Source organism: Rhyacophila brunnea, unplaced genomic scaffold (genome assembly GCF_057557595.1).
Source record: "Rhyacophila brunnea isolate RB1 unplaced genomic scaffold, BYU_Rbru_1.0 scaffold_10, whole genome shotgun sequence".
Lineage (NCBI taxonomy): Eukaryota > Metazoa > Arthropoda > Insecta > Trichoptera > Rhyacophilidae > Rhyacophila > Rhyacophila brunnea.
Genome location: NW_028232752.1, coordinates 26,772,110 through 26,786,069, shown reverse-complemented (window position 1 = coordinate 26,786,069; position 13,960 = coordinate 26,772,110). Strand labels below are relative to the sequence as shown.

The following is a 13,960-nucleotide window of genomic DNA, read 5'->3' as shown; positions in this document are numbered from 1 at the left end:
ATATATTATATGTCTGTCTGTTTGTCTGTAGCGGAGAGGGAGAGAATTAATAGTCATATATTATTAATCTATGTGAGAGAGAGTGAAAGAGAGAAGAAATATTAAAATTGGAAAGGTGAGAGAAAATATTTGTAATTATGTGTGAGATAGGGAGAACGAGTATATTCTATCTATATTAATATGGTGGAAAGGTAAGACAGAACATACACGTAAATGTATGAGAGAGAAGGAGAAAGTACATTTTAATATATTATGTAAATGTGTGTGGGTAGTATTATTGAGTTCATCTACAAGAATGTTGACAGGCGCTGCCACCTATTTTTTTTTTTTTAATAAGTAATTTCTGTTCTCCAATTTTACAACTCTGTGGGTTATAAGAAAACGTTAATATTAAGTTATTTTTTCCCGCTAGATACTTAGTATTGCACAAAATTTGTATTATTAGTACCTTGGTAGGTAAGTAGATATACTATCAAGTGTCAGAAAAAGACCACATAAGAAAGAAGAAGAAAATTATATAGTTACATAATATTAAGACAAGTTCACAAGGAAATTTGTATAAGAGAATTTTAAACGTTTCGATGTAAACGCCTATGTTTTTTTTGTATTCCGCTTCAGATTGAAAACATGTACAAAAATACCGACAAACAAGCCAGTTTGGCCATATTTGACTGATTTTTTTTACTGTTTCATCGGATGTAGCGACGCGTCGTCTTGTGGAATGATGTGCGATCTGGGCTACCCAAAATACATTAAAGTTGACAGCAATATTCTCAAGTGTCAAGTGTTACTTTTCGAAATATCAAACAAATGATTGTAGACCGACAGTTTGTTGGTACAAACGTTTACAGACATATGTATAATTTGTTCATGGACAGATGTACTTTGAGCTGGACTAGACATTACAATCCCAAATGTAAGAAATCACCGATGTATTGGTTTTATGATAAGTGCTTAAAAAACTTTAATAAATTTATCTATAAAAGTTTTTTTACAGAAAATTGTCATGTTTTAAGTTATTTTTTTAAGTGCCTAAGCATTATGTTTTTTTTAATTATTAATACAGCAACATTTAGTTTATTTTATTGCAATTGTAACAGGATTATAAAAAAATTAATTACAACATTATATTTTTTTAAATTACAAATGTTCACATACAACGGGTAGGTATATTAGGAAAAAAATATTCATTACATTCTTATATTAGATAATATTTTATTCAATAATCAACTGTGCTTCTTTAGGATTATCTAAATATTTAGTTTTTCCTTCATCGAACATTTCCACTAATCTCTTGGTGAATTCTTGGTGAACTACATCAATTTCTTCGTCTGTAGGATCAAGGTTTCTTTCTACCTCAAGAGGTTTTCCAACTGAAACAAAATCAAACGCATTTAGTTAAAATTCTCGATGGCTATACAAAATTTGCAGGCAATTTTCTATGCCCGATAATGGTTGATCTTATAAAAGTTATAACTGTGGACTTAATGATTGAATTAATATATACATATAGAGAAAATCAGTACCTTGGTATCAAAGTGGGACAAACGCCACCTCCCACTAAATCCATGTTTTAATTGATTATGGTACCTAGTACAAGTCATGCTTTTTTCAAAAAATTCACCAAAAGTATCAAAAACGGTGGTTTTCATAGTGATTTTTGAGTTTAAAGTTGGTATCTTATATGAAAAACGGACACTTTTCACACATGTTTGTGAGTCTCCTGTAAAATTTTGTAAATGGCTCATGTCCCACTTTGATACTAAGCTACTCAAATGGTCGCGTGATTTATGAATATAATTATATTCTATAAAAATTGTCCATGGAGTGTAATGCAATGTCAGAAATAAAATATTTATCTATTTACAGCTTTTTATATAAAGCAGTTAGTATTTGGATCATATTTTACGTATAACTAGATAGGTATATCACAGTGGCGAGCTGTGGAGATACGTTGTTAAGATTCGACATAAATAGTGTACACTAAACTTTGACAGCCATGCTTATTTGTTTTCATTGAACTATGATACAATTTGCATAATATGGTGCTGGTTAGTGTTTAAAATTCAATTAAACACTACCTAAACCAAACCATAATAGTTAAGGTAGGTATGCTATTGGCGATCAGACGTCATACTTATTTGTTTTCGTTGAATTAAGGATACATACCTATTTCAGATGGCGTTTGGTTAGTTTTTTTTAAATTCATTAAGCCATGCCTAAACAAACCATAATTGATAAAAAATATTCTTCCAACTATAAAATATCTAAAATGATATATGGTTTAGCAGCATAATTTTAGATATTTTACAGACAGGTCCTTAATTAAATATTTTACTATGGCTTGGATTAGGCCAGCGATTTCCAAACTGGGAGGCGCGAAAAGTTTAACACAAATATAGCCACAGGTTTGCAGTTTGCAAATGCATAGTTTATAGATAGCCTGGGGCCCGGACATAATAGACATCATAAATTTAATCCAATAGTTTAAAAAAGTCGCCTTCGGCGCTACTTTGCTTCAAAACTGAATATAGTAAAAGTACTTAGTAAAATCTTGTTTATTTTTATACTTAATTAAGTTTTTTTTCTTTGTTGTATTAAGTAGTACATTTATGGCTATTTAAAAAGGTGTCTATATTATTTAATGAAATAAAGGGGGGAGGCGCCAAGATTAGATTTTTTTAAAAGGGAGGCGTGGTAACATAAAGTTTGGAAACCACTGGATTAGGCAGAGCTTAATAGAATTTTAAAAACTGTCAAACACTATCTACACACTGTAGTCATTGTAGGTCAATGGAAATAAGTACGTTTAGCTGACGAAGTTAAGTGTGCACAAGGCTTGAACAAAAACGATGCATGAGTGCGAGTGAGAAAGTATTCGGCACCCTTACAATCTCTGCGACACGCGCTAGAGTAAGATAAAAGGTCTACATATGTGTGAGCTAGTTTCCAAAACTATCGCTGGCAAATCGTAGCGAAAGGCTTCACATAGCGTTGATAACCTGCGAGCTCGTGTTGCTAAAATTGCTATTTTTTGTGTTAAACATAAAGTCAGTTGTAAATATTTTTAGTTAATTAAGTAGAAAAGATGGTTCTGTGTGTTGTCTTAAAATGTGGTAGCCGTACTGATAAGCAAGAAGATGGTATTACGTTTCATAGGTAAGTTGATACATGTTCGTGATAATTTATTTGTATATTATTATATATTTTAATATCAGTGACCTAGTGTTTCTTTAAAATAACTTAAATTATGGATATCTTTATCTAATGGTTGCATTTTGACCGCTTAAAAATATTATATAACCTAAAAAAATAGAAAATCATATTTTAATTCTGTGCGAGCACTTTGGGCGAGTACTAGCGAAATGGTCTATGGTCTCGAACAATTGTAGATGAATGCGTTCGCTCGCCCACAAACCAAACGCAAGGCACGCGGCTTCATTTAACAATGCAACGGGTGGCGTCTAGATGTATCTATAGTCTATGAGTGTGCACTATTACATGTCAGATCTTAACAGCCTACCTCCAACCTTCGCTTCTGGTATGTCATGTGAAAACTGATACGAGTTAGTTTTTTTCCATTTAGGTATTTCACTTGAACTCTTTTAATCCTCAATTATCCAATTATGGTTAATTTTCCAAACGAGTTACAGCTGTTTAAATTGTTGTCAATTAAAGCCAAAATATGACCAAATTAAATCATGTTTCACCATGTCAGCAAAACAAGGGTGTTTCATAATAAATTACATTACTATGTTCGATACAAAGAGTGGAGGTTTCATTAACAGATCTATGTTTTTACAATAAATATATGTTAGCCACTTGCTCAAATTATACTCTGTTGAAACTCTGTGTTCAAATACACATTGAAGAACAACATGGGGATTAAATAAATAATAATAAGTAATAAATAACATGTGACTAACCAACTGTAGTGACTTTTCGTCTCTGTGGGACAATCCCGAATGTGTACTGGAATATTCCTCTTCCTAGCGGAATGACCGGTGCGATACCTGTCACTGATCGGAACCAGTCCTGCATCAGACGAACCTTCCCTCCTTTAGGATTGCTGATCTGTTCGTAGAGTTCAGTTTCTCCAAACGAAAACACGGGGACCAATGGGGAGCTGGAAACAATATATAAACAATTACCACGTAAACGATCATGTTTTTTGATAATCTCAATATTGAAAATGGTGGAAACCGATGGCGATTTTCCATGAAGCAGATGAGGTCATTGGTTCGTCATAAAGCACTAAAACATTAAAAATATGCATATACTCTACAATCTCAGTATAAAAAATCAATCAAAGTATAAATAAACCCTGTATCATATTCAGCTTTGGTGTGATCACAACAGTATATACTTAACACATTTTCATTTTATAAAAAAATCGATGCTTCTATATATTAAAAAAAACTACAAATTAATTACTTGAATAAAAATTCCACATGTAGAGACGTCTGATAAAACATTCTAAGGACAAATAATCATACAATTTTATTTAAAAATTATGTTATTTTGTACAACATTCCCACGTTTTATATTATTTTAAAAATACTTTTTTTTCTCATTAATGTATTTAATATTTTAAAATGTAAGTTTTCAGTTTAATTTAGTTAAATACATGATTCGTATTTTATCGCGAGATGCCTCCTGACATAGCACTCCACCACATTTTAAGAAATAAAAAATAGCTACTATAAAATATACCCAAAATTTGATGTAAACACAAGATTATCAAAAATATGCTTAGGTACATACTAAATCACTATAAGAAAGTCCCGTAAAATATGATAATATGATTCTTCTATAATGATTCGTTTACGTAGCATAAATTCATGTCAGGTAGATGGTGAAAATGAGAAGATTACCCCTTGTATTTGCTTAATTCACTTTAATACACGGATCTGAGGCTTTAAAATTACTTTTTAAAAACACTAATCACGAAATCTGGCCCGCAATGGCCCAGCCTCGTGTCGACTAATGAAATCGTGGGTCTCGAGTTCGAGTCCTGAGTCTGGCAAATTCACATGTTGTTTTTTTTCAATGTGTATTTAAATCCAGTGCGTGGACTTATGCATGCGCGTTTTCCAGATGATAGATTTGAATCCGTAATCCAAGGCTTCAAACGCTGATACCTACCGCCAACGGCAGGGCTTTAAATAGACACATCAGTATGGATTATTTATTTTTTTGTTACAGGTCCTACTACGCTTTGACTAGTAGTAATATTACAATAATTATCTGTGTGTGATAATATTTTTTAAGGTCATGAATGAAAAAAGTAGATTGTATCGGCGAACCAGATTTCTTAAATATGTTTAACTTTTGATACGACACACCCTTTAATTAACCCTTTGTTGTAGTGGAAATAGGTGTACCTACTTAAATCCAAAGTTACACAGCTTGGGATGTTGATAGGAATTGAATGGGTTATCCATTCAAGCTATACAGCTTTCTTTAGTTGAAGTGAGTTCCTACCACCATTTATAGGGATGGAGCCAGGGGTGGCTCTACCTTAGGGATTCGTGGGGACAATTCCAAATACTCGTCTGATACTTTTATTATATAATATACTTACTTCATTACATAATTAAATTGGCCACTTGATTTATAATATACGTACATGACTATTATTATTACTCGTCGCTATTGTATAAATATATATCTTTATTGCTATTATAAAATAAAGCAATTGTTATAAATTATATTACATCATAATGATGGTTATGCAGTAATAAAATAAATAATTAAATTAAATACGTGGCATTGCACGATGACTCATATTAAAAAATAAAAATGCTATGGCGTATATTTATCGCTGACCGGGATCACCCTGTCCCACCCCGTCACCACAGTACAAATCTCATTATACAAAGAATTGAAATGCAGTATGTAGCATAAGTGTAAGGTTTTGGTGGTAGCGTTTTGCGGAGCGGGGCATGCGGCGTGCATGTTAAACAAATGCACACAATATGCAGGCTGCACGTTCGGCACAACAAAACGCTGCGACTAAGGCCTCACGCTTAGTATTATACGCATACTGGGGAGCGATTAAAATAACCCGAGCATTGCTCTTACTAGCCTAGAGAACAAATATCGAATTCATAGGTGACCGCATATTCACAGGCGTTGTTTAAACAACGGTACGTCTTTATAACTGCGTTTAGGAAGACAAACTACAAATTGAATGTACTCGTATAATTAAAGCTAATCTCCGCTGGTATGAACATCACAATAAAAATAAATGTTGTCTAAAATTAAATAAATTATTATAAGATACAAAATTAAACTGTCGTAATGACACTTACTCACCCATTTTTCATAGCCATCTTGATGAAGCCCTTCCTTCTGTTCAACACTACTGTATACTGTCCGGAATGACAATTCAGTGATTCCGCAGCACCACCGACGACTAAAGCAACGCACCTTCCCTTTCCATTCTTTGGATTCAACAAGAAGTTAATACTCTCCGCGGATGCCGAACATAAGCCAAGCCAGAGGACCAGCTCTCTGAAGAAAGGTACCATAAAGTGTCCGCCGAGAGTCAGCATGTGTGGAGTCATTCCGGGGAAGATATCGTGGAAACCGTTGGCATCAGTGGCGAAACTAGCAAAACAACCAGTCGAAAGGACACCATGAGGGAACACGCATAGCAAATAGTTGCGCTCCGGGTCCAAGTCTTGCGTTTTTACGAGTTTCAGTGGGAAGTAGTCTCTGAAGTATTCCCACCATCTCCATTTTCGAGCCCATTCCCATCTGGAAAATAAATATACCAAATGGTTACTATTAATTCATTTATTTTCTTACACTCTGTGTATCGTGATATCTGGATTGGTCCAAGTGAAAATGAAGGAGTACAAGCCTAATAATAGTCGCGGAATTATGCGAAATTATGCAAAAAAAAACTGCATTTAATGCAATTGCTTATATAATTATTGCAAATAATACTGCAATACATAATTATTGAAAACATTATAGAAGGTTGAGTGAGTGGGGTTGACATTTACTTTATTCACTATCCGGGTGAGTGATCTTATTTATTACTCTACCAATCTGACGATACGACTATAACTATGACGTTAGAACCGATGCCACTGTATGTCGCTGTACCTCGTTGTACATAAATCTCGCCGTTTTCTATACAACCCGTTGTTATTATTTATTACTCGGAGCCATCAATCCTTACAACATCATCATCATCGACGTATGCTCGAATCAGCGAAGTCACTTCAGGGTTATTTTAACCTCGGAGTATCAATACGTACATTGAAGGTAATTAATTATATTTTAATTGTTGTCATATCGGTAGTCATATGGCAGAAGGGACCATCTGTCATTTTCGAGAATGTTCAGGAGAGCAAACATAAGATTTCAATTTACTCTAGTAAACAAAATAATTGAGTGATATACAATAAAATTTTAGTAGATATTGTTTAACCTGTTGGGGCGTTATTGAAAAAAATAATCATATTCGGTTTAACCAAAATTTTTTCCATTATTGTGAGATTGTGTATTTAAATCGATATTTTTTAGGTTGTAGAATATTTATCTATACCAGTGGTTCTCATATGCGGCCACGATAGCTGCAGAAGTCCACCAGAGGATACGCCATTTTCAATTCCAAGCTATACTAAATATTGTTCATAAGGTGCATATTAATTTATTTTGATGGTCCGCATATGATGTATAACGTGCCATCTGTAAAAATCCTTAAAAGTTTCTATGGCAGAAGTGCCAACTGGCATCTAGTACGTTATTTTTTTTACATTTTCAGATGGCTCTTTCGACATTTTTAGTATTTGTAGTGCACTTGCAGATGTGTCATTTTGCCACATTGAAGATTAATGCATTTCAAAGCTTTTGTAGAACAAAACTTAAAAACAGAAAAATTTGCAGATGGTCCCTTCTGCCATATGAATATCGATATATTGACGGTTTTATTCGACATGTGGTCTAATCGAACAGAACATATATTTAAAAAAAAAATCATTTTGAAAAGATGTCAAAAATATCACATCGAAGGTTTTAACAGCTCGAGCATGAAAATGTAGCCTAATGTAGGTGACTTTTTTCTTCATTCAACCAATACAATCATCGAATGAATATTCACTAACCTACTGCCTCCGAAGTTCCCGATGTCTCTATTCCTTGCAATCAGAAATACATAGATGAGGCCGAGCCAGTAGTAATCCGATCTGATCAGCATGACTGCAAGGAGAACGGCGAAGCCTTCTCCGAAGACCATCATCACTATCCATGCTGTTGCCGCCAGGGTCTGGAGCCTCCTGTCTCTTGGAAGATCAAGCGGGGCGAATTTGATTCCCAGTAAATTTATTAAACCCCTGCAAATATAAACATTATTCAGATTATTATTCTTGCGGTGACGTCGAAAACAAATATGCCTGCGATCTACTTTTCGAGATACCGATAGACAAACATTTCACAACTTTGATTCGAACATGGGCAGTGTGGGGGCGTTTGGTTTATGTATGGTCGTGTAAGGCTGTAGACATACGGTATTGCAGTGGATATGCGTAGACGTGCATCTACTGCAATGCCGTGTGTCTGCGCCCTAACACGTGTAAACCGACGCGAATTCCACATCTCGCCACACTGCCTTTTGTGAGCTCTCTTACTTATTTAAGTTTTTTTTATGCAATTTGACTTTTTTCTGATACGTATCTGCGGCAATAATTCATAATAATATTATCATAGATTTTTTACGTTCTTTTTTAAAAAAAAAATTTGAGACCCAAACTATCTTAATTATGTCCAAAAGAACACTTTAGAGAAAATCCGATTTAAGATATTGCATGGCCTCAATCGTAATGTATTTACGGCTTTATTGCTTTAAGAATTTCAAGTTTCCACTATAAATAGACTCAATGTATGAATTGGGTCTGACCGATATGATAATTCATGTACAGAATTATTATAACATTCTTTTTCCAAAGTAATTTCTATATTATATGTACATAAATTGATTTGTTTTTATACTTTAGAGCGGTTTTGTTTTGGGGTCATTAACTAGTTTAATTCAATTTATTAAAAAAAATCTGAACAGTATTTTAATCATAAATACCTACATTACATAATAATGACAAATTAAATCGAAATCTATAATATAAATTTTAGATACCACAAAAATATATGATAAGTATCACTATTTTTATCAGCCAAATGTGAAAGAAAGTCGGTTAACAGGTGGCAATTATCAACAATAGTAATAAACAAGTAATTAAATAAATAATCAGTGTGTATTTTTGTAATATTATATTATTTAATTAATACCTAAGTACATATAGAATATTATTAGGTATATGTAAAAAGATAACGTTTTTATCATAAATTACTCTACAGTCTACATATGTTGGATAGCATCATTATTATATGTTATCAGTTTTATTACTAACTTAATTATAACTCTATTAACTTTGCACTGTCTCGTCAAAAACATTTATCATTATCAGATTCTGGAACGATTTATGAAGGTCTGTCTAAGCTGATTCCATTCCTTAGCGCGATGCAGAATCATACTTACAGCCGTATTCATACAGTCTTCAACCGCACTCAACGCAGTTAGTGGTTTATCGGCCGAATAAGAAAACTATAAAAAATGCATACGTCACGAAGATGCCTACAAAAATGCGCACCAAACTTAAAATGGCGGCGATCTGTGCAATCTGTCAGTGTCACTTTAATATACGTCTAAAATGAGTTCATCACAACAAGCGTTTAGTAGGTTTAGTTCGTCTTAATTGAAGTTAACTGTCCGGCGTCGTTGGGCTATAGATGGATTCATGATGGTAAAAATGCTAAAATTGTAAAAATGCATACAGATATTGAGGATTGATGGAAATGTCAATATTGTCAATGAGCCCGCGAAGCTGTATTGCCATATTATGGAAATGTTTACTGGGTATACTTTATCCTTTTGTGCATTAAGAAGTATACAATAAATACGATATTATAACAAATAAATTATTTAAAGTTCATGATAATTATTCATTTATAATTATTAAATTTATATGGTACCGTTTGCACATTTTTACACCTATTCACAATTTCGAAATTTTAAATTAATTATCGGGGAATCAAAATTTAAAAATTGGTAACATTAGTCACGGCATGACGCGTATTACGTCAGTGACGTGACGTCACTATTCAACGGACTCTATTTAGGTTTATGCATGCAAATTTGCATTAAATAACTTGAATGCAGTTTGCTGTTATATGCATACGCCAGTTAGGCGCGTACAGACAAATACACCAAAAAAATTTAAACTGCCATACACAACATCTACTGAGAACCTATTCCCAAACAGTGTTGATTTGAGGTCTGTGGTGATGGCAGGTTTGGAGATACTCTTGTGAAAATATTGCCTGTGCGATAAATAGCTAGGTATTACAATATGTACCTATTAAAATGGTTATAGTTAATACAGTACAATAGTTATGTAATCAGGATCTTTTATGCTTCGATCATTTTTTAAACTAATGTTGATACTTTTTAATGTAGCGACAGCATCGTCTGCTGAAAAAAACACCACTACTCTCACAACTTGTAATATTATTGTATTCATTCTTCGTTCGCCGCCTTTTATAATGTGCCGCCCCTATGCAACGCATGACCTGTCTACTCCCACGGGACGTCAGAAGATTTTCGAAAAAAATGATACTGATCATTTATTAGGAGAATCGTGTCTAATGATTATTATGTCATTGATTGGTGTGCCGGGGGAGAATGGTGGCGCTTTAGTAAAAGAGTTTGAAAAACGCTTCTGTATACGGTTCTAGTTTTTACATAGTAAAATTGAACTCTAATAATACATAAGTATTGTAGATTATTCATAGAGATTTTTTTTTAATTATACCAACTGTATGTATGATAATATTCGAGTAGATAAAATAATAAAAAATCTATTCATCAAAATATAAATAATATAATACGGCATCAAAAATATAAATAAAAAATATTTACTCGTTGAACATAAACCAAATAAGCGAATTTTGTTTGCTTCACTGTTCAAACAAGGTAGGTAAGTAAAAAATCTAATAGCAATGCAAAGAATCTTAAAAATATATTGTAAACTGCCTAATATGCCATCTATTGACTTTGTGGGAGATATATAGCATGTAATATCTTGAAAATAATAGTTATTTGTATAAAAAATGTAATAAACATTATTAAAATAACTCCTTTGTATAATAAACTTTCTCATTCTTTATAAATATAATATATTATGTTTTATATTTTATGTAAGTATGTTTGTAAAATATTAATTTCTATTTAACATGTGCGAAATATTATGATTACATTAATTTGTATTTAGCGAAAAATTTTGATACCTAGTTACCATTATATTATAAATAATTAAAATAATATAAAATATTATTAGACACAACTGACGTTACACGGTTTTGAATAAAGCTGTCGATATTGTTTTTAGTCACTTTGAAATTATTGAGACAATGTTTCATTTATAAACGAAAGTGTTACAATATATGGTACGTATGCAGTTTTGCGTTATCAGTGTTAGCACAGTTCACCGTGAGCTATTCTGCCGGTCTATTCATGGAAATCAAAGACAATTTTATATATTTAGATACCTTCCTACATGCAATAAATTTGTCAGATTTTAATAACACTGACATTGAAAAATTATGTTTATAATTGTAAATAATAAACAACTGCAATCAACGTGCGTATTAAACACGTTTAATTGTTAACGTCAAGGTTGGTTTCATTCAAGATCAAGAAAAAAATCTTTTCAAATAGGTACCGGCTAGTAATCATTAAATGTTGCAAATGCATATTTTATGAATAAATTGCAATAATATGTAAATAACTATCTAGGTACTAAATATTATAACTTTTAACATTATGTAAAATATGTAGGTAGGTACATATTATGTTCTTACTAAACAAACAGTTACATTCTGATTACAAAAATATGTTTATAAATAGAATAGTGAAAAGTTATTGCAACCAGCAGTTTCGTAAAAAGAATATAAGTACCTAAGTATAAAGAAATTGCATAAGAAAAATGAGCAAGAATATTGAATAATTATAGACAAAAAAGCGACATTTTTAATATAATATATTGGTATATATATATTATATGACGTGTATTAAGAATTATTGAAATTTATACATAATATGAGTGATCTAAGAGAACAGAAAAAGAGAATAATAAGAAAGGGGCAAAAACATATATACAATGTCTATTATACATTGAACGAAACAGGTGAATAATTGTTGAAAGGATCAACTGTGGAGAAATACATATTGTAATTTAAACAAGAGCGCCGAATAAAATAGTTTTATGAATAATTAGAATCACTACGACTGACATGGTACAAAGCTTGGTTTCGCGTACTTGGTGGACAATGAAAGCCCACCCTTTCGAGTAGGTTTTGCGAGTCAACAAAAGCATTAATAATTTTGAAAAGAAAATACTGATCAGAGAGAGGACGCTGACTTCCCAAAGATGGTACCATAAACGATGTAGTGGTTGAAATAGAATTAATCATGTCATTTCTGTCAACATACAACACAAATTAACGCCAAATTGTGGCGTCCATATAAAATGAGTATATATTATATACGTAAAACTAAATTTTAGAAGAGAGAAAAAAAAACACTTAACAAAATACATAATAAGAATTTCAGTGTTTTATGGTTGGATTTTTGGTTGGTTGGAATATGTCTATGATTAAAATAAAGTGTCTTTCCTCTCACCAATAAAGCTTTGGTTTTTGCATAATATACTTAGATCCTATTTATTGGGACGCATTCCATTGATTAAAACGATCACGTCTAAACATCTTATTATTTACAGCATATCAAAATCTTCACCTTGAAAAAACTGATTCCGAAAACAAATTACATAATATTGTGTTTTAAAAAAATCTCAGCTTACTTTATACCATCTTCAGTAACTTGTGCGGTTTTCTCCAAGATGGTTCGTGCCATGGACATCTTCTCACTCTTTTGAAATTCCATTTTAATTGGCACTGACCTTCACTGTCTCGACAATTAATAAACTTTCCTGTATGAAATAAGGAAATAATACACTTTATAATCTTATATTAATCTAGAATTCTTTCTGTAAACGAAATGATTACTAATTTATCATTGGTTTCTATAAGTTAACTTGCACTGTATCAGTGGGACCGGCGACCACTGATAAAGAAGGAATAATTATATTTTTATCGCGGTGTAATTTTATTATTTACAATGTTACTTAACACATTAAATACCGCAACGATAATTCAAAATGCACGCAGCACTCTAGAAAAATAATAAACTCATCGATGTGCAAATATATTTGCTCAGTTGCTTTAATTTAAAAATAATGAAACGAATGTTCGATTATAATTTTTATTGAATAAAGTAACTGGATATGAGCCAAGATTTACATCAAATTATTGGCATATACGAAATAATATTGCACTTTCTATATTTATATCACGGTTCTTGAAACAAAATTAAGGCAAAATTTACAGAATATTATACAGCTGTGTCGTATTTTAATTAATAATACAAAGTTTGCTTGGCTTTTATTGTTGCACTAATTATACAGGTCTTAAAATACCTATACAGTAATTCCCAACCAGGATTTTGCTAGACGTCTCAGGGATTCTGCGAGCAGCGTTGCCAATTTACTGTTTTTCTTGCTAGATCTAGCTTTTTTGAATAGGCATCTAGCTTGCAAAATTTTCACCTGGCGCATAGCGTTAAATCTAGAATTTTTAGACACGCAAACTGCTTAAAACGTCTCACAATAAAGCTAGAATATTATACCAGATTTGCTTGAAAATCTTTATGCTAATGTATTGTACCTTATATCTTAATTAAAATTAAATAAATGCTACATACAAAATTATGACTTAAGCTTAGTTAACTTAGTTTTTAACTTAGTTAAATTATTTTTCGATCTTTGTTCTTGTA

The 13,960-nt window shown here is 32.2% G+C and overlaps 1 protein-coding gene across 1 annotated transcript; it reads right to left on the bottom strand.

The window, feature by feature from the left end:
- Window positions 1-331: 331 nt before the first annotated feature.
- Window positions 332-13,208, bottom strand: LOC147079039 (2-acylglycerol O-acyltransferase 1-like). Its single transcript, XM_085948789.1, has 5 exons — window positions 12,930-13,208; window positions 8,121-8,348; window positions 6,319-6,762; window positions 3,927-4,126; window positions 332-1,373 (listed from the first exon to the last, which is right to left on the bottom strand). The coding sequence occupies exons 1-5, from the start codon at window positions 13,010-13,012 to the stop codon at window positions 1,216-1,218; spliced, it is 1,113 nt and encodes a 370-aa protein (XP_085804915.1). The 5' UTR covers window positions 13,013-13,208; the 3' UTR covers window positions 332-1,215.
- Window positions 13,209-13,960: the final 752 nt, after the last annotated feature.